This window comes from Ischnura elegans, chromosome 11 (genome assembly GCF_921293095.1).
Source record: "Ischnura elegans chromosome 11, ioIscEleg1.1, whole genome shotgun sequence".
In the NCBI taxonomy this organism is placed as follows: Eukaryota; Metazoa; Arthropoda; class Insecta; order Odonata; family Coenagrionidae; genus Ischnura; species Ischnura elegans.
In genome coordinates, this window is record NC_060256.1 from 43576282 (window position 1) to 43596602 (window position 20321).

The following is a 20321-nucleotide window of genomic DNA, read 5'->3' on the forward strand; positions in this document are numbered from 1 at the left end:
GTCATGACCCATGTAATACCCCAAAAATTCCGCCTCTGGTTCCATGTTTTAGGAGGAGTAATCTCTCCCGCTTGACTAGTATCTTTTCGTTTCGTATTATTCGTTAAAAATGTATGCTATCATCTTGAACATTTCAGTGTAGGTTAAATGGTAACCAGTCCCTATCCTACCTCAAATTTTAATATATTTTAGCGGTATTTTCACGGATTTAATTATTAAAATTTCAGATTAACACAATTAACATAAATTTTTCTCAGGTTCTCCAATCGGACTCGGGACGTTATAAACTTCGAATTTTCAGCAAAAACGGATATCATGACGGATGAAAACTGGGAATTTCCTTTGATAGTTTAAATATAAGAGGAAATGATATAAATTCTAATCAATCACATTATATTATTCACATACCCATAAAATTTTATAATATTATTTATATTTTCGATCAGAAACATCCTAATATAATCGTGATATTTCAATTCGCTTTTTTTTCGTAACTATTATAAGCAAGGTTGTACATATCTGGAGGCGCGGTTTCCGAGTTTTTGGCGAGGTCAAACTTCCACCACCTTCGTTTGACAACTTTTGCACTCATTTTCCGACTGATATTTTGGGGTGGCTAAGATTTGTTCTAAAAATGAACTAAATTAAATGAAAAAAGCTACCATAATCACTAGTATTTCGCCGGTGATTGCCGTAAAATTTTTCTCATCATTCGCGATGCTTCTATTAATGCATAAACTCTGTGTCTGTTAGCCACTTTACTGGTGGGAATATCCTTGAAAATATACTTCATTACTGCATGTGCTAATTTCCGTTGGCTATAATAAAATTAAATACCATTATAAATGCAGGTAAATGACTAGTTTACTCTCGTATTTTCAGCTGAGCTGGTTGTAGAACGTAACCTTAGTAATTGATGATAATTTTTCCCAGGGAAAAGATGTTTGAGTCATAACTTCGCGAAGCCTACCAATGAGGTATAAAAAAAGGTTTACATTGAGCGTTCCATAGTTTATTTTAATGTATTTATGTCCAAAAATTTCACCAAATGACCAAAGATTTCACCAAATAGTAAATTGACCCTTATGGGATTGTCAATGTTTTGGTCAAAGTGGGTTTGTCTTGTCCTACCCAAGCACCAGGGGTGCCGACTTACAAAAAATATTGGGGGGGCCCAAACCGGGGATCTTCCCCGATAAATTTTATAAGTAGTGAGTTTTAAGTTTTTTAAGCATTTAAGAAGAGTCGTATGATCAACATTAGAACCATGATAACTCGAATATCGATATCTGGCCACTCCGGGGAAAATCGACAAGCCTGACACATTTTTTCCTCACACCCATAACGAATTTTTGAGGGGGTTCGGGCCCCCTCAGGCCCCATAGAGGTGGCTTGTACTACCCAAGCACCCCCATTCCGGCCACACTTAGCTCCACGCTCGAAATCAGTGGTACCCCCTCCGGATATTTACAACCTCCTTGATTATAAGGCAATTCCTTGAAGCGAACGTGGGGCGATGCTCACCTTCCTTGACCAGGTACATGCTTCGGAGGCTGATGAAGCCGGGGGAGGGCGTTGTCTCCGACGCCCTCGCCGCCTCCTCCTCCGACCTCTGCTGCACCACGCCCCCTGACGGGCACAGCGGACTCCTCATCTGGTGCGAGCCGTACGCTACGGAAAAAAAGAAAACACATCGTAAATACACAGATCCGAATATTCAAGCGTGATAGAGTGGAACTTTCCCATATTGAAATACACACTCGCAATTTTCCACGAAACATATTTTGGATCAAAATCACAGAAGAAATAGGAGGGGCCTGCCTAAATATTGGTTTTAGCCCCTAGTTTAACTCAATTTAAATAAGTACATACTAGTATATTACATTTTAAATTTTTATCACAATAAAAGTGCGAATTTTTTTACGGAATATCACCGCGTTTACCGAATAATATTTGTGCTTCTACGATGCTGAAATAAACACTTGTAATTTTCCACAAAAATATAATTTATAACGAACTATGTTTCAATGTTACAACATCATCTTCTTCTAAAACCAATCCATATCAATACCGCAAAAGAAAAATATTACGCTAAAGGCCTGGTCACACGATACAGTAACGCGTACGTGTTAATGCACCGTGTAACGAAGCCTTAAAAGTAAGGTATTTTCATTTTCAAATCGAAAGGCCTCAGTATGTGAAGCCTGAACATTTAAGTAACATCATTAATGTCTCCCAATGGCGTATATAAATCCTCATTTCGAGGTAAAGGGGGCCCAGGCCCTAATATTCGCCAAGGCATAACATATAGCATCCGGGAAATAGCAAATCGGAATATATATTAATCAAGTTTCAAACTCTATCGCAAGACACGAACAGACTGGAAGATCCAAAAAGTAGTCACGGATGGCCTGATGGGAGTGCCATTATTTATGTATTGGTTATAAGAATAATAAAACCACACATATGCCTCGCGAAAATTATTGCAATTACACTGTACGTGACAATACAACAAAATACATAAAGGGTAAAAACAAAAATTTAATTAAATAGGTAAAAAATTCACAGCGATAAAATAAACAATTACAGTTACTACGACGAAAATTAGCCTAGTTTAGAAACAATACTCATCTTTAAGCATATCCTTAAATGCCATGCATCCATCATAAGTGATTTGAGCACATTTGGGAGTATATTGATCAGGTATAGACACATGTATTTAAAGCCATAGGTTGTTAAATCGGTAGAATTTAAGGAATAAGCGAAATATTGTGCTGAAGCAGAAACAGTCGATATGGAGCGGAGTTTATTTTTGTAGACCAATTGCAAATATTCAAATGCATCTACTTCTATTACGCAATTCCGATATCAGCACGCAATGAAAATGAACGAGTCAGCGCCGTGAACTGCAGCACGTAATATATTCTTCGTCTCCAAAATAGTAACCTGCGTAGCATTCTTCGGAACACGGTGCGATACTCGTGAATGGAGACGAGGAAGATTGGAGACTCAGCATCACGAAAAAGAGATGAAAAAAACCTGATCCTAGCTTTAAGTAGAGAGGGTAGGGGTACCTTTAAGGGACGCGCGCGGTCCATCCATTTACGCAAGTCGACAATATCGCACCCCTACCACTTCCTTTACGAGCAATCCGCTCGAGAAGAGGCGCGGCCTGCATTGTTCCCGCCCTCTGGACCACCTCATTGGTCGAGATTCGTGCGGTCCCGCCCACCTCTGGGTGGCGCCCCGGATCTTCCGACCAATGGCATAGGCCTCGGAGAGCGGCGGCTCAGTTGCGTTATCCTCACACTACGGCTCTCCCGATGAACCGCGAGGTAGGGGAAGGTCTTTTGTTCGTAGAGCAGGAGGAAGGGGAGGGGAAAAGTAGGAGGTACAGCGCGGATGCGAATGGGATCTTGCGCATTCCAACCTATCCCCCCGCCTCCCATTCTCGCTTCAATCTTACGTGCTCCAACCGGCGTCTCATCGAAAATTACGCGGACGCGAGGACAGAAGCATTTATACTGGGAACGTAAGTCTCGTATTGCGCGAAGTTACGCACCTTTAAATCGGGGCAGATAAAACAATGGTTTCCAAGGGCTTTGAACGTAGTACTACATATATCGAAGGCTAAGTTCTAACAACACGTATTTCAAAAGTAGGCCGCTCTGAGTTATTAACTACTGCTAATGCTGTGAATAAAAAGTAACATAAATAAAATTCAAGCAAAAAACAACTATTTGTTTGCAAATGTATGCTTCTTTTTCAGTTTTATGTACTTCTGGTTTGTAATCTCAATAAAAATTATATAAAATTAAAAAATAAATATCTTTTTTGCTCCCATGAAAACTTTCTATTATTGAGATACGTGTCGTTAGAACTTAGCCATCGATATACATATAAACCTACGAGCCATCTATAGAGGTGCTTGTCAGGGGAATTATTATTCGGAATCCTGGGAAGAAATCCAGGATTGCGCAAGATACTTCAAGTATTCTCGTATAAAATACAATCAATAAACACAATGTTTCGGAATAGATAAATGATACCTGTGTGTTGTAGTTCTTAGATTAATATCTTTCAAGGAATTGAAACGAAATAGGGAAGAAAAATTTAATCGAGTACCTACTGCAGAGCAGTAAAACGAATACTTCAGAGTATGAGAAGATTTATGATATGCATGACATGTTTCGCGAACTGTTCTATTGAAATAGCAAATGAAAGACAGCTGGCTACTCATCGATCAATTAAATGCAAAATTGCGAATACTTTACGTTTTTAATTTCGTAAAAAATTGGGAATGCCATGAAATATCGTTTTCAATGAAAGATCGGGCCACCGCTTGAGAAATATTGTATGGAGTGAAATAGTTTTTTATGCGATAGCAGAAATAGCGAAGTAGCAACATCTGCTAATGCGACCGATATTGCAGTCATACGAGAAATTTTAAAGGTTTGAACGCATTAGAACAGAATATAGACGTAATCTTGCAGCTTATGCCCAGAAATGTTTTGATAGGTGTGATAACAATTATAAGAATTGGGATAAAAAACGTTCTCTGTGATAAAAGCGTATTTTTTCTTAAAATAATGAATCTAGTAGTTCTATATTAAATATTCAATCTGGGTGAATAATAATAAATTCAAACCACACATACAGTCTATGACGCTCGATTATTGTATGGAGAGAATAAAACCACCTATTAATCCACAAACAAATTCCTGCACCCACTTTTCTTAATTAGTAACTCTAAACCAAATATTTGCCCTAGGTGTATAATAATGAATTCAAGACACACTTAAGAGTCTATGACGCACCATTATTCCAAGGAGAGAACAAAAAACTAGGAATTATTCCAGGGGTAAGTGGGGTTAATTACGATTCTTTTCGTATCGGGTGGGTGCAACTTCTCCAATCGTCCACCGACACGCAACAATCGTCCGATTCCCATTGTTCCTCCCTCTCCTCCAATCATAGAGGCCCCTCAACCCCAGCCTTATGGCGAACAATGGCTTACCCAACCCCCTCCTGAACCCCTGCCTTTCTATGGCCACATCCAAATACGACACCCTTTTAGAAGATCGCGATACTAAGAGGAATGGCTGGATACCATCTTTACCGCGAACCCGCGCGCCAATGACAATTCGAAGATGTCCTCCACATCGCGATGCTGGCGCCGCCCCTAGGTGAGGCGGAGTTATGGACGCAACTATGTGATTCAAAACAAATACTTTTCGTAAATGTTATTTGAATATTTTTCATCATTCATGACATCCATCAACGATGTAAATCAGAACCAAGTTACAGGTAAAGTGGATGATTCAATCCTTACGTATTTGAGTTAAAACGTCTTTTTCTAGATTTTTTTCAAGCAGACAGTGGCGTCATTTTCATGTAACTTAGGTGATTTGTATTTGGTTGGGAGAGAGGTGGTATCTGAATTGGATGTTTCTTAAGAGACACTAAAAACAATAAAAAATGGATAAATTATGTCCCGTGACAGAACGAAAGAGAAATAGTTTCCAATCGATGATGATCAAAATTTACCGTTGTTTATAAATAACACTTTAACAAATTAAAGAGCCCACACAGTAAATTAAAATCGATGATTAAAAATTAGAAAATATGCAATGATTGATACGTATTGAATATGAGCTCTGTTGATGAATCCAAAAATATGCATTATTGCACTGTATCACATTATGACAAGGCTGAAAGCCCCTGTTTTAAGTGTTCAAAGGATATTTTCGTCTCTGAACGATAGGAAAAATTCGAGGAAAAACCAAAATATCTATAGAAAGCCTTCCGAGAAATTCCTGAACGCGTGCATCATAGGAAATCCTTAAGGAAGCACGTGCGAGATATCTAGGCTAGTTTACGCCCCCTCGACGTTGTACCTTGAGTTAGCAAGGCAAACAAGCAATGAGGAATAATTTCTAATCCAGGTTTTTCGACAGTGAAATAATTAATCTAAAATATAATTGGACCTTCCTGGATTCGGTTTTTTCTATGCATCTTCCCTCAAATCCGGCTAGTTAGAGAGAAATAGGATTCTTCTAAAATTAATTTTTGGACATGCATTGGTGCATTTGGTCATGGACCTTGACTTCCTTGTTCATTCTTCCTTGTCTTCAATGTTTTTTTATAACTAACTTTACCATCCACGCCAAAATAATTCTTTGACTCTTGTTATTATAGTATTTTTATTTTTTTACATAAATTATCACCACTCATTATTTTTGATATTTGGATGCATAAAACGTTAATTTATATTGGAAATTTATTTTATAGTGCCTTTTTTCACAATGTTTAACTTTTTATTCATTTAATTATTTTTTAATAAGCAGACACCAATCGTATAACATAGCACTGGTGCAATGACCAAGTTGTTTGTCTAAGAGGTACTGTACCTATAACCTGACACGTAGTAAGGGGAGGGATCTTAGTTATTTTCATTGAGCCAATGACCGCCACAAATCTACTTATAAGACAACCAGGCTAAGGGCCTCCTCTGACTTCCTCTTGCCATTTCAAGTTGAACAATGAAAATGATAAACGATGATATCGTATTTTCCACAATTTATTAACCGAATTCTGCACGTGTTCCAGTTGTTATACACACCTTCAAAACTAGTGGGGGAGGGGTCAGTGGTGCCGAGTTATAAAAAATATTGGAGCGCCCACAGCGGGGGTCCTTCCACGTAAATTTTATAAATAGTGAGTTTTAAAGTTTTTAAAATCATTTCAGAAGAGTCGCTGGAATCTGTTGGAATATGAATTTTTTGCTAGTTCCTATTAGTATCTGAGGATGATTGTGTAGTACTCGGTTAATAAATTGTGGACAATATTATATCTTCGTTTATCATTAGTAATGTTCCACGACCTACCTCCTATGAAGGTTGACTTTGAACAATGAGATCTCAATCACTCAGGGTCTCAGATACGATTTTTTTTTCGAAATGGTTAATTATAGCAACTACCGCCAGGGCACTAAAGTTTATATTTTTTTTTTCGAAAGAGAGGGATTTTGAAAAAAAATACCGAAAGATACAGTAATTTCCATCATGCCATAATAATTACGGCCTTTTCCGTAAAAAGCCACGGTGACAATCAATTCCACCTCCAAGCGAACGAAATAAATCGCAAAAAACAACCCGCACGCCACCCAAACACCCTCACCGCTGCTGAGTTCTGGCTAAATGCTTGCCCAGAGTAAATAAATATATAACCATTACGGATGAGACAGAAAGTATGGATGGAGGGAGTATTTAGCGGTGAGGGGATGTTGAAAACGGTCTTAGAGGGTAGAATGTTAGGTAAACGAGGGAGGGGAAGGAAGAGATTAGAATTTTTTAGATAGATTGAAAGGGAGTAGGCCTTAGATTGAATTGAAGGAGGCGGTGCTTGAAGGAAAGGGAGGCTCCAAGACTACTCCTTAGTACTCCATGGAAACCCACCTTAATCGGCAGAATACTATATTAAAATAATTCCCTTTTTTTCCCCGACTCGTAACAACCATATGGTAAGTTGAACAATGAGATCTAAATCACTAAGGTCTCACATCCGATTTTTTTTTTCAAAGTCGGATAAATATAGCAACTATCGCGCGAGCAGTAAAGGTAAAAATTTTATCGAAAAATAGGATTCACTCCTCTAGAAATCCACACGTTGGGCTCTTCAGCGGAAAGAAGCGAAATACCATCAACATTTCGTAATGAGAGGGAAACTCTCGCGGGCCTACTCAAATTAATTTTTTTCCAAACCCCTCTACCGTCTTCCAATTTTCCTTTTTATACCACGAAAGCAGCAAGAGACGGAGATGTACACAACACAACGAGCCGACCGTGAAGAAGACGGTGTTGGGGAGGGGGGAAGCCACGAAGTTGCGAAATTGAGAGAGGAGTTAGGATAGCCAAGAGAAAAAAGGGACCAATCTTCTACGGTCAAGCGCACCCGAATCCTTTTTATCTTTTTCCCTCCCCGACTTGCGCCTGGCTGTACACACAACCTCCGCGTTGGATGATTTTCGCAACCATAGTGATGGGCCTTCTGTGTTACGCAGTGAGCTCTAATCAGGACCAGCGGTTAATACTGAGAAAGATGTCTTCGGTTGAAAATCTCACATTTAACGTTGAAATCTACTTGGGGATATTCCTCCTGATAATAATGTAAAATGATTGTCACTAGAATTTGGTGAGTGCATTTGAAATTTTAAACCATTGCAACGGTTATTGCGTTGAGCGTCGACCTTACATTAAAATAGCTTATTCCTCCTTCCATTTTTTATTTTCGCTTATGATGCTTCGTGGTTTAGAAATATAAACAGGTAGCGACAGGTCTGACGGGATAGGATATTAGAATATATATAAAATTATATGAATTTAAGGTGTATTAATGCAAAACGAATGGCAGTTAGCCACTACTTATAAGGACCGGATTTGACCCATTTATCATGCTAAAATGAACTTTATTTCTCATTTCCCATCTTATTCATTAGAAATTTCGCGGTGTATAATTACTCACACTACCTATGTTAATACCTACAGAGAGAAAACTTCGTAATTACTCATCGGAATTTTGAAAATGGATTTATACCAAGAAGGACGACTAAGGTTATCAACAAAAAACATTTTTTCTTCTGACAAATACGAAGCACAGAAGAAAATCCATTGGAAGAAACGGAGACTTCATTTTTTAAGCCATCCGTCATCAAAATTCTACTCTTTATCTTGAAAATTACTTAAATAAAGCATATAATGAATAGCCATAGCAGGTAATGATAATGAATGAGTTAAAAAGAATACAAAAAAAGAAGAATGCCACAGACTGTGTCGTTAAACAAGATTTCCTATCACGCTACGAAGTAAGTTTCATCAAGAGAAAATTATATTCTTAAAGAAAGAAAAAAAGAAAGAATATGCACTACATGAAAACCATAAAAATGGAGCAGAAGACCAATTAAGTCATATCCACACTCAGAGAGTAAACTCACTCAGATAATTAAGTATGCTAGTTCAATTTCTACAAAATTGATGGCGTAGCAGTAACTAAAATCTGAAAATGCCTATAGAAATCATTTACCACGCGGCATCCGTTAATTTGCATAAATCAATGGGTATAAATCCGAAAAAAAATCAAGGAGGAAACACAATAAGTTAACATCAGAATATATACACCTCAAAAACTTAATACTATAGTTCACACAATTTAGAAGAAAAACACGCCCTCACTGACACTCGTTCATTGATCATGGTGGTGGGAATGAATTTTAAAATTGAGATTCCACGTCTCGAAAAGTGTTTCGTCATAAATAGTATCCGTACCATACGGACCAAATATACCATACATCAATTAACAACAAATTATAGAATGAGGATCGCCAGAACCTCTGGGCCACGAGAAAGTTAAAATAAAAAAGCTGCTCCACCTAATAATCTTGATGAGAAAGGTGATAAGACATAAAGGGCAAACGCTTGTTCAACATTACCATGACTGGAGGCAAAACATGCCATTAGCTCACCACAGACGCGTCGAAAAAGAATGTATCACCTAGAGGCAACGGTCGCGCGCCGAAAGATAACCCATTCAACAGCGTCAAATGGGGTACAATTAATTCCTAAGCGAAAACACGAGAGGGATACGCAAGACATGATCACCGAGAATCAACCAACGTGAAAAATTCTGGGAACACGCGAGACATCTTTCCAAGCCTCAGGGTGGCAGCTCATCATATCACTTTCGCGCCGTTGTCCATCAGTTACACATCGGAACGGGAGTCACACTTAAGAATCCTAAATTTGGCACTTTCAACGAACGCGGTCTCTAATGAGAGGGACTCTTAGATAATTAAACGATTTACAAAAATAGTTTACTAATTACACAATTCTGAAAACCACTTTACGCACGGGCGATATATGAATCTTGGCTTCATGATGTTTTGAGTTACGAATCCGGTCGTGCACGAGTACATATATATTACTGTTAATAATATTCCCTGAAAAATGTTTTCCATAATACTTCCGATCAGCAACTTATTCGATCTATACATGGGCGTAATTTTTCGATTTTTAAACATATCCATAAGCTTCAATAGTCTCAACATGGGCGTACCCTACTTAATAATTAACTTTATATTAACCACTATTAATTTAATTGAAATAATTAAATATTGACTACTTAATTAATTACTTAATAATTAATATTGTGAGAACTATCGTAATAAGTTTTTGAGGTGTATATATTCTGATGCTAACATTTTGTCCCCCCCTACTAGAAGCAAAAATCGCAAATGTCTTCAAGGAAAATAATATTTTTCAAGCAAATAATTTTCAAAACTAATACTAAAAGTACAGCTGTTACAGTAAAGTAAAGGTGTTACAGTTTCCTTAAAATGTTGGTTTCATTCACCTTTTCCATGCTTAAATCTTACCTATAACTTGAACAACCATGGCTTACTCCCCCGCCCCCTAGTTTTGATTCAGGGTACGCCCTTGGATCTATCGCAAGATAATCAATAAGCTTCAAAGTGAAGTCACCATAAATGATAAATAATATGAAATATAAGTTCTCTGGATGGTCTTGCAATAACTACGAAGCACCTGGTGAGACAGTAAAATTGAATGGATAACCTTTAGTACTTCGCTGAAACGAGATGCGGCAAGGTGAAATGGATGGGATAGGGATGAAAACGATCATTCCTTCAACAAAGTGAGACAAGACAAGTTCACCTCAGGAGTACTTGGACGTATGAAGGCTACTGAACAAGGAACGTAGCATGGTGGGTAAAAAAGAGAGAGCTAGAGTTCTTATTCGATTAGAACGGCTGATTGGAAGAGGAGAAGGAAAGCTGGAGGATCGTGTAGGTCTAGGCGATATTAGATATGCAATATCGAAATACGATGTTTTTAAAAATATTTATCAAAAGTTGGTTTCAATTACACTAAGTTTCAACAAAGCGATGAAAATATCACGAAAAGATGCCGTAATGTATTATCCGATAAAAATTTCCTCCCGATGTCATATTACGATACATCGAATAAAAGTTATACTTAACAGAAATTTATCGTGATATGCCTTTAGATGGACGGTTACTTTTTTATCGGGAGCTACATTAATATTACTGCTATCGGGCTATATATCACGATTGTAACGGAAAACAGTAATATAGGTAATATTTTTCAAATTGCCGGCCTCGGTGGCGGCGGGGTAAAGTCCTCGCCTGCCAAACAAGAGGTCGCGGGTTCGATTCCCGAATGGGTAAGTTTCCCCAATCCAAGGCATGGGCGTTCTTGTAAGTGCTATTATTAATTATTAAATATGTTGAATTCCCCGATATCAAATGGCCAATATGAGCTGAATTCGGTGTTTTGGAAGTAAAATAAACAAATTAAAGAAAATAAATGTCTACTATTGGCAATTACGATTGGTAACTCGTCATCGCCTTGGTTCAAAACTCAACATCAGATTCCCATTTCACTATAACATCGTGACATTTTTCGATATTTCGATGATATCGCACAAGCCAAGTGGTGTGGCCCGGGGTCTGCTTCTACACTTGCCCGCGCGCTGGCGCTCCGGTCCCCCCTTAGCGCGAAGAGAGCTCCCCGAATCGGCCAACAGGTGGGCCGAGGCAGCTGACGACTGACTCCCGCCCCCCTCCCACTCGGCCTGTAATACAGGCTGTGGCTCGTGACGCGAGGCCCAAGGGAGAGACGGAGATGATGATGATGATCATCGGGCCCTTCATCAACACCACCGCACACCCCACAACACGATACGCAGGAGGCAGGGGGCAGAATGTAAAAAAAGTACCTAAATATTTTTTTATTTCACATAATAACCCCTAAGTGCGGTAGATTTGGCTCGTGCCCTGGTGATTCGCGGCTCATACAATGAGCTGTTCTCCCGGGAGTAAGAATTATGACGTGTTTTCGAGGTAAAAAGCTTCTCAATATTAAATATTCAAGAAGACCAAAGTTACGCGGTTTTGTAAACCATCGCGAACTTGGAATCTGAGCGTCAAGATCAAATAAGGTGGTCACAAACTTGAGCACGTGGAGCAGTTCAGCTATTTGAGCAGCACATAGGAGGAAAACGGACACAGTATGGACATCATCAAGGCATTAGCGTTCATGGAGTCGTTCATGAGTAGGAAATATCGGATAAGAGGATCGTAATGAAAGAGCACAATGAGACTCGAATTTCAACCACTTCAAGCAAAGGAACAATGTTGATAGGTCCTACGTAACATGTAATGACAGATAGTCTACTGTTTGCGTCAAGTTTTAATAGAATACCGCCGAAACTACTCTTTACACCAAGCTGTTCCCATTCCCGACAAGTAGACATATAAGTTATCATACTCATAAGTTAATTGACTATATTTATTTTTATGAACAAAGAATAACAGATGAGATTACCTTTAATTTAACATCGAACATCCAAATAACACCAAGATGCGAGAAAGACGGAATGAATCAACAACAAAAACGTAGGCTGAAAGCAAATAATAATAATAAAATAAATCAAGTGAAACAAATACTGCAAATTAAACTTACTCAATGAAAGTGAAAATATAAAATAATATTATCGCAGAAACCCCAAAAACTGATTGGCACCAACTGCTCACGAGTTTTAATTCACAATTAAATCGCTACGCATACAAATTTTCACAAATAACTACATGCCATTTTCATTCGAAAGAAATGAGGTACGACCAGCGAGTGGATTCTTGACTCAAGGATACATAGGAGCACAAAGGATAAACAATGTGCCTCGGGCGACTCTAATTAGCACAGCAAACCGCCCCGGCAACTTCCACTAAAATAATGAATGACCTCCGATACACTCCACCGCATTAAGTCTATAACTTTCTAGTTGTACCACAATTAAACAGGTAGAAGCGTTCAACCGGCTTCAGAAATAACGCAGCTTGAGTGACCTATTATTATGAACAAGGCTACACGTAGCCAACTTTTAAATCCATGTATGCCAAATCGTACTTTGGATTATATTTCCAATGCATCAATCGACTGAAAGCCTTGCTCCCATATTATCGCGTCTAAAACATGAGAACGAATAAATTTAACTTCTAATCATTTGCTCGAAAGAAAAGTCTGTGGTTTCGATCAAATTTCATTTTATAGTTTTTACCGTACGGCGCTAATAAAACTTGCAAAATTGGCCATAATTTTTGGTCCATTTGTTTGCTCTTTCGAAATGAGAAGTCCCATATGGCACACCTGTCACGTTATAGAAAAACTAACATCGTTTAGGAGTTATTTTCTCAACTGCAAATTTTCTAACAAACTAGGCTCACTCTTCCTAGAAATAGGTCGGTTCCTATGACAGCTACGAGCGATTTGTAGTCATTAGGGTGTCCAATTCTGGCAGGCAACTGTTGCTCACGGTAGCAGATGGAATGAATAGATCGTCGACCATTTCGAAATCCATAAATTTTCTTCGAGACTTTTCCTCGTGTTAACGTCGAATCAACTTTCACACCGACTGATAAAGCATCCAGTTATCCAATAAGGGTCAAGGCAGAGCATCCCACAATATTTAAAAAAATAATTAATTAATTAAAATAATTAATAATAATTCACGGGGGCTAACAAAACACTGCATCGCATGAGCGAACTCAGACAATGCGTGCGCTTAGAAAATCGTCGGTAGGTGACACTACTCTCGGGCAGCGAAATAAAGGAGGGACGAAAACCGTATTTGCTAAGCGTAAATTTATTTCTCACCTAATAAGTACACGATATAAAAGGAAATTATGTTTCATAATAGCCATCAAAGAATAAGCAGCACATATTTTTAGAAAATTTTGCATCACGAGTTTGCTCCGATAACTTCACCATTAGTAATTGGAAACGTAAATAATTAAAAGTTACACAAAATGAAAATGTACAATTTCGTCTACACTAAAAATTGAATTAATACACGGTCTGTATCACTCAGCATAACCGAACGACTGATTATAACGGTAATTATGATCTATTAAAAAGAACTGTCGAATGGGAAGGAACAGATTAGGGCGAATGGTCGCAATGAATAAACCTTTCTTCAATGCTTGAAAATTTGCGATCAAAATACCTGTTTCTTCATATAATTTCTTCACATAATAACTGAAGTCACGAAACGATATTGCGAGAAAAGTGTGCATTGGCCTCCTTTTATTCGAGAAACATGGCTTTACAAGCTTCACGAAGCAGAAAAAAAACCCACTAAGGAGTCGCTATGGTACTAAGAAACGACCTGGCACATTTCGTGGTACTTAGTGAGTCATTATTGTAAAATCAAAACCTTAGACGGTGATTAATTGGAAGAAAGAGAAAGTGACTGTAGACAACTTATAATTCAGAGAAAAGTAGACATGAATGAACTTCTCCGACACGTAAAAGTCAAGACGATAATACACTGAGAGGAGTACTTACCCCCGGATATGCGGTCATTACCAGAGTATTAACGGCGCAGTGTTATCCATATTTCTTGACAGATTATCTAAGCGAACAAGACCATTACTTTACTTTCTTCACTGACACTGTACACGCTGAAGGTTAAAAAAATACTTGACACAATTCTCAACCTGTAAATCTTTGAGCAGACTTCACCTCGCAGCAGGCTCAAAAGGTCCTTTAGTCCTTATTCTTGAGCTAATGACAGAGTACCTACTGGCTTCTGGTAATTTATAGATGTTGCCTTAGCTGGAGGTGTTCGAAGGTTTCAGCTGGATTTCAGCTCGGGACCACAGGTTGGCAATCCAGCGGTTGCGAATACGCAGCGGAAAACAAGACGAAACATTCGTTCATAACCTCGCCGGAAAGAATTATAAACTCCTCACTCGAGTTCACCAATATCTCTTCCCGTCGAGGGAGCTTCCATTGGCCTCCCATAGCACCTGGCCACTAAACGAGGCAAACCATACCACTTTCCTGGACGACACTGGGCCCATCAGCATACTTAAACGAAACGGGCAATACTTGCGGCTAACTCGGTAAATCTTCACCGCTGGCGGCTATCACTCCCTCCTTCCTTCAACTCCAAGGTTTGACAGGATAGCTGAAGGTAGAGCTCACCCCTGATCAAGTCGCAGACTTGTGAATTACACACATTCAGGGTTGGGGACCAGTTCCTTTACCTAGATCACACTCCATACTGCGAAGTTTTGTAGGAGTGCGCAAAGGTTTTACCTGGGATTTGAACCCGGGAACCTCCAATCGGAATCCAAGCATTCTGCTGTGCAGTAGTCCAGCGGTTGGCAATGTAGAATCAGGGGAAAATAACACGTAATAAACGCACGGCTCTCGCTGGGAAAAATTATTTCTTCTTCACTGGAATTCGCCGACAAATCAAGGGATTTCATTCGGTTTTCGAACTGCACTACCACCCACTACACCACCACAGTGCCTCGCCAATTATTTCCTTAAAAATTTAATAACTTCACCAGGCGATGTACCGAGACCTGTTGAGGTGAGCTTCACGCTAATCGGAATTACTCCGATCGGTTACCACAACGGGAGTTAATTCCGAATGCTTGACAACGGGATCGGATTTGCTGCGCATGAAACCTATCATTCCGTCTACTAGATGAGCCCTCAGTGCATCAACCCCAAGGTTGGACTGGCGAAGGTAAGGCTCACCCCGGAGTATGCCACGATTTAATGGGAAGTTCACACGTTCAGATTTGAGGGAATCTGAAATTTTTCACTCAAAAATTTCCACAGCAAGACTACTGAAACATTACGAATATTCACGACGACATCACTGAAATGTCGTCGTGAATATTAAGAATGAAAATTTTCAAACAACAAATGCCGATCGCGTCGCAACCACTAGTAATCAACCGCTTGTAATGAAAACTGATCGGAATAATACCGACATCTATGTGTCACACCCCCAGGGAGATTTTACGATTTAGATGCGCGCAATACTTCGCCTTGAATTCGTGGAGTAGTAGTTGTACCTGCGTCGAAGGTGACCGGTGGGTAGTCGGGGCTCCTGGAGGCACCAGGGGGTAGCTGGAGCACCATCGGGAAACACTTGCGTCCTGGTACGGGGGGGTCGAAGTCCAGAGGGTCAACTTAATAAAAAAAACACACCACAAGGGTGGGGTGGTGAGAACCGACCCCGGTATTGTTAACACTCCGCGGTAGGGCTAACGAACAAGCCCGGAGCACGACCACACGGCTACAGCGACAACTCCAGACTGAAGACCCCGCGACCATGGCTTAGCCCCGCGCCGGAGGACGGTAGGGGAGGTAACGGAGGGGAAGGGGGAGCCGGAGGGGAGGTAGGAGGTGGGGGTAGAGCTCCGGTCTCACGCTTGCCGAAGACTGCATGGGCCAGCCGCGGGGACCATACGTAGAAAAGGGCAGATTAGCCGCCGGAGGGCACGGAGGAAGTAGCCAGGAGGAGTGGGATGAGGTTTTTAAGACGGCGGTGGTGAGGGGGGAATAGTCCGAAGCCCTCCGAAAGGGCTCAAAAAATACCCGAACTCCTCCGAAGGTGTAGTAGGCAGCGGTGTGAGGTACCCCGCGGAGGTAGGGGTATGGGGCAATGCCGTCTTAATTTTTTTATAGCCTTTTTTTTCTCTCCCACCACCACTACACATGCGTTTCGGGGGTGGTCGGCCGATCATGATGGCTTGATCTCCGCGCAGGTGTAAGTCTGATCGCCGTGAAACGCGATGCCACCGCGCGTCGCCTATGGATGGCGCATGGTCCGACAGAAGGGCACGGTGCTGCTCTTCGACGTCGCGCACCGGTCGCGTCTTCGGTTGCAACGAATTGAAACGAGAAAAAAAAACAATAACGCATAGCCGAAACCGTAGTACGTGCCCCTGTCGGCATAACTCCCGTATAGTAGGTGAAAGACAGCTGAGGCCTTGATATAAATGAGGTACTCTCATTGGAAACAATATTAAAATATTTTCGTGAAGTTTTACCGCGATTTATCACCGGTTTAAAAAAATTATATATCACCAACGTTTCAACGGAAAATTCGTCATCGTCGTAATGGTGAGTATATAAGTTACAGTTAATAAAAAAAATCTAAACGGTTTTTATTACCTCTAACTAAATCATTCACTCTGATGGGCGAATCTTTCGTGGATATGCTATTGATATAAAACGAGCTATTTAAACTGGTTGAAACTCCGTGGAGACTTCCCCAAAAATGATTTGCCGCAAAAGAACCACGTCAAATTTTAATACATTACAAATACCAACAGAAAGCATAACGCAGCTATTAAACCAATTAGAATGGGAGCCGCTATATACATACTGGTAGGTTAAGCGCGATGCTTAGCATCTTCAGCAATTATGGAGAAGACGGAGAATATCATATTAGAACCCCATTACATTTCCAGGTCCGACAGAAACGATAAATTAAGAAAGATATTTTGCCGAATTGATAGGCATACGATGTCGTTTTTCCGCAGAACAATTTAGGACTTTAATAAGGGCTAGACGTAATGTCGTATGATTTTTGTTACATAATTTCCTTTCTATTTCCTATTCTCGGCTTCGTAAGGGATATAGAATTAATCAGCTGATGAGTCGCGATGACTAAAAGAATGATAACTATCCTTTTTCTAAAAGACACTGAAACAAACGGAGGACAAACACCACAAAGGCAGTAAGAATGACTTCTTCGAATTTGAGCAAATTCATACGCGTAAGGCAAATGAGTAAGTGATTCAAGCAACATAGAATAAAAGCGGAAAAGAATTACAGACGAAGCCGTCAATGGGATTTCATCGGTGTCCAAACGCCACATTAACTCATCAGGAAAACATAATATAAAAAAAACTGGGAATTGGATCGACTCTTCTTTGGTACGCTGAACTCTTCCGTTATACGACACGCAATAAACTCCTACACCGAAAATTGACTAAGCACTCTCTGTTTATAAAATGAACAAAATAGGCACCTATGTGAAACTTAAGTTTGGCAATGACAACTGTAAAAGGCAAAATTTGGGAATGGCACTGCTCGCATTTGAGCTTCATTTGAAATGCATGGATAGCCAGGATTAACCAAAAAAAGATTATTACACAATAAGTTCGCATTTTCTAAGGTCCCTGACGCAATTATCATGTATAAACCGATTAAGATAGAGGAGAGAGCGTCCGAAAAATCCAGTTTCTACAGCCACATCAGATCAACTTCCCGATGAGAAGATAAGAATGCTGATCTAAAAACGAGGGATTATAGTAAAAATCACAAAAAAGAGTGTTATCTACAAACGAAATCGTAACGAATTTTACGTAACCTACGTATTATGCTCTACTGCCTACTTTACAATAGATAAATCAGAAGAAAGTGAGCCAGTGAAATCACTTTCTTTGACCCTGACAAAGGAAAAACAAGGATCAGGGCAAATTTTCAATGTTATGAATGTGAAAAGCACCATGAAACTTTGCCATTGAAGCTTCTATTTCTTACCGAAATATTAAAATTTTAATTTAATTCACTTGACATCGATGAGAAGATTCTGAATAAGAGAGAAATGGAATCTAGAAAAATAATTTTATATATGCTGTCATCATTCACTTAGCTGGTGGCATGCCTTGTTCACTACAACTTAATTTGGCTCATAAAAATTCATTCATTGATCAATGAGTGAAATATTATTCCCATAACAGCTCATACCACATATCAATCATGGAACAGATTTCAAAGTACATTCGGCGTAAATCAAATGTGTATAGTTTCTATTTGAATAAATCAATTTATTATGACCTATCCTAAGGACTTTATACTTATGTAAAGTAACACATTGCATTCCTTCCAGGTAATTGGATAGAATCGATGAACAGTTGAAATTTATTCAACCAAAACATACGTCCAATTGATTCACGACCCTTAAAATAGTTGCGAACCAGCAGACATTGTTCCCAAGTCATTTATCCTTACTTCACGCAAAAATTTTCAAGTTACATTTTTACAAACGACGCTTTGCGTAATTCACTTACAATTAGTAGGTACTCGATTTAAAACTAATTTCGTCATGGTAGGGTCATTCCTGTTCCACTGAGTCCAATTCACCCGACTCGTTCCAATAAAAATTTCGGGGACAAAAAACGTACGGAGCGGAATCCAGCCTGACGATCGCTTCTACGTAAAATTGAAACAAAAAATTATATCGAAGGAGGGCGCGCCAACAATCTGTATGAGCGGCGGCAGATGCTAGGGAACTCACCCGAAAAAAGGCATAAGGCGAGGTGCGCACTTGTGCTGAAGCTGATACAGAATAAAACGGTTCCTCTCCACCGACACCCATATGCGACCAAAACGATCTCGCCCAGGCGCGCACGCCATCTAGTTTTATCGGCAGGCGATCGCCTGTGCTCGCAACTCCGGCCCACCCACCCCCATCGAGAAGGAGAGATACGAGATCACACCGGCAGATGGCCCGGGGGTCGGAGGCACAGGTATGCGCGGTGAATGGTAGCTGACTGACTGTCTCACTTTTTTTTTCGGCACAATTTTCACCGCCACGCAATACAGTCCGTGCTTCCTGAGCGCAACGGGACAACGTATGTGCGCATACAATACCTCGATGCAAGCATTTCACCCGATCAACTTCATTCAATCCACCGCACTCCCGTTTCATGGCACTCGTTGGTATTTGGAGGTGGCGAATGGCGGTTTCGGTCATTTGCGCCATGACGGACGGGGAGTGAAGTACAGCCTTGTAAACAACAGATCGATTATTGACGAGTTCACTTTGTAATTGAAATTCATTCAACCGCCCACCCACAGTAATTTTCCACAATTTAATTTGCTCAACCGGTTTCAATATTTACACACCATTGTACCAGCCGAGACACAGCTCTTGATAATGATATGTTAACAATGAAACCGGTTGAGCAAATAAATACTGCGGAACAGTGACGTAACTAGGAATATACTCTGGGGGGGATGAGAGGGGATGGGCGAAGGGCGATGCCCCACCCACCACCCCTTTTAACCTTTTAGGAAAATTTTTGGAAAAAAATGACATACCTGCAAATACATTTTACATCATTTTAGCACTAAAAATCTGGGTTTCATTAAAAGGTTACTTTAAAATTTACTTTAAGTCAAAACTAAACAATAGTTTTGAATATTATTTTTATTTCTCTGGGACTTTGAGTGGGGATCTTTCCCTCTCATACACCCTCCCCCCATAGTTACGCCACTGCTGCGGAAAATTACTACAGCTGTTCGTATCATTACTATTGTACACAACAGCTTAAATTTTCTAAACCAGGCGAAACTATTGAGTTATAAGCTCAAATGTTGGTTCACAATAACTAAAAATAATGTAATCAG

General features: G+C 39.8%; 1 protein-coding gene across 6 annotated transcripts in view; it reads right to left on the reverse strand.

Annotated features, from left to right (window-relative positions):
• The window catches only part of LOC124167546 (ETS-like protein pointed), a 592213-nt gene that overhangs the window by 8437 nt on the left and 563455 nt on the right, over positions 1–20321 (reverse strand). For all 6 annotated transcript variants that reach the window (XM_046545502.1, XM_046545499.1, XM_046545501.1 and 3 more), the window contains one exon: positions 1525–1671. In XM_046545502.1, coding sequence (XP_046401458.1) covers positions 1525–1671 — 147 coding nt within the window. The remainder of the gene's footprint in view (positions 1–1524; positions 1672–20321) is intronic.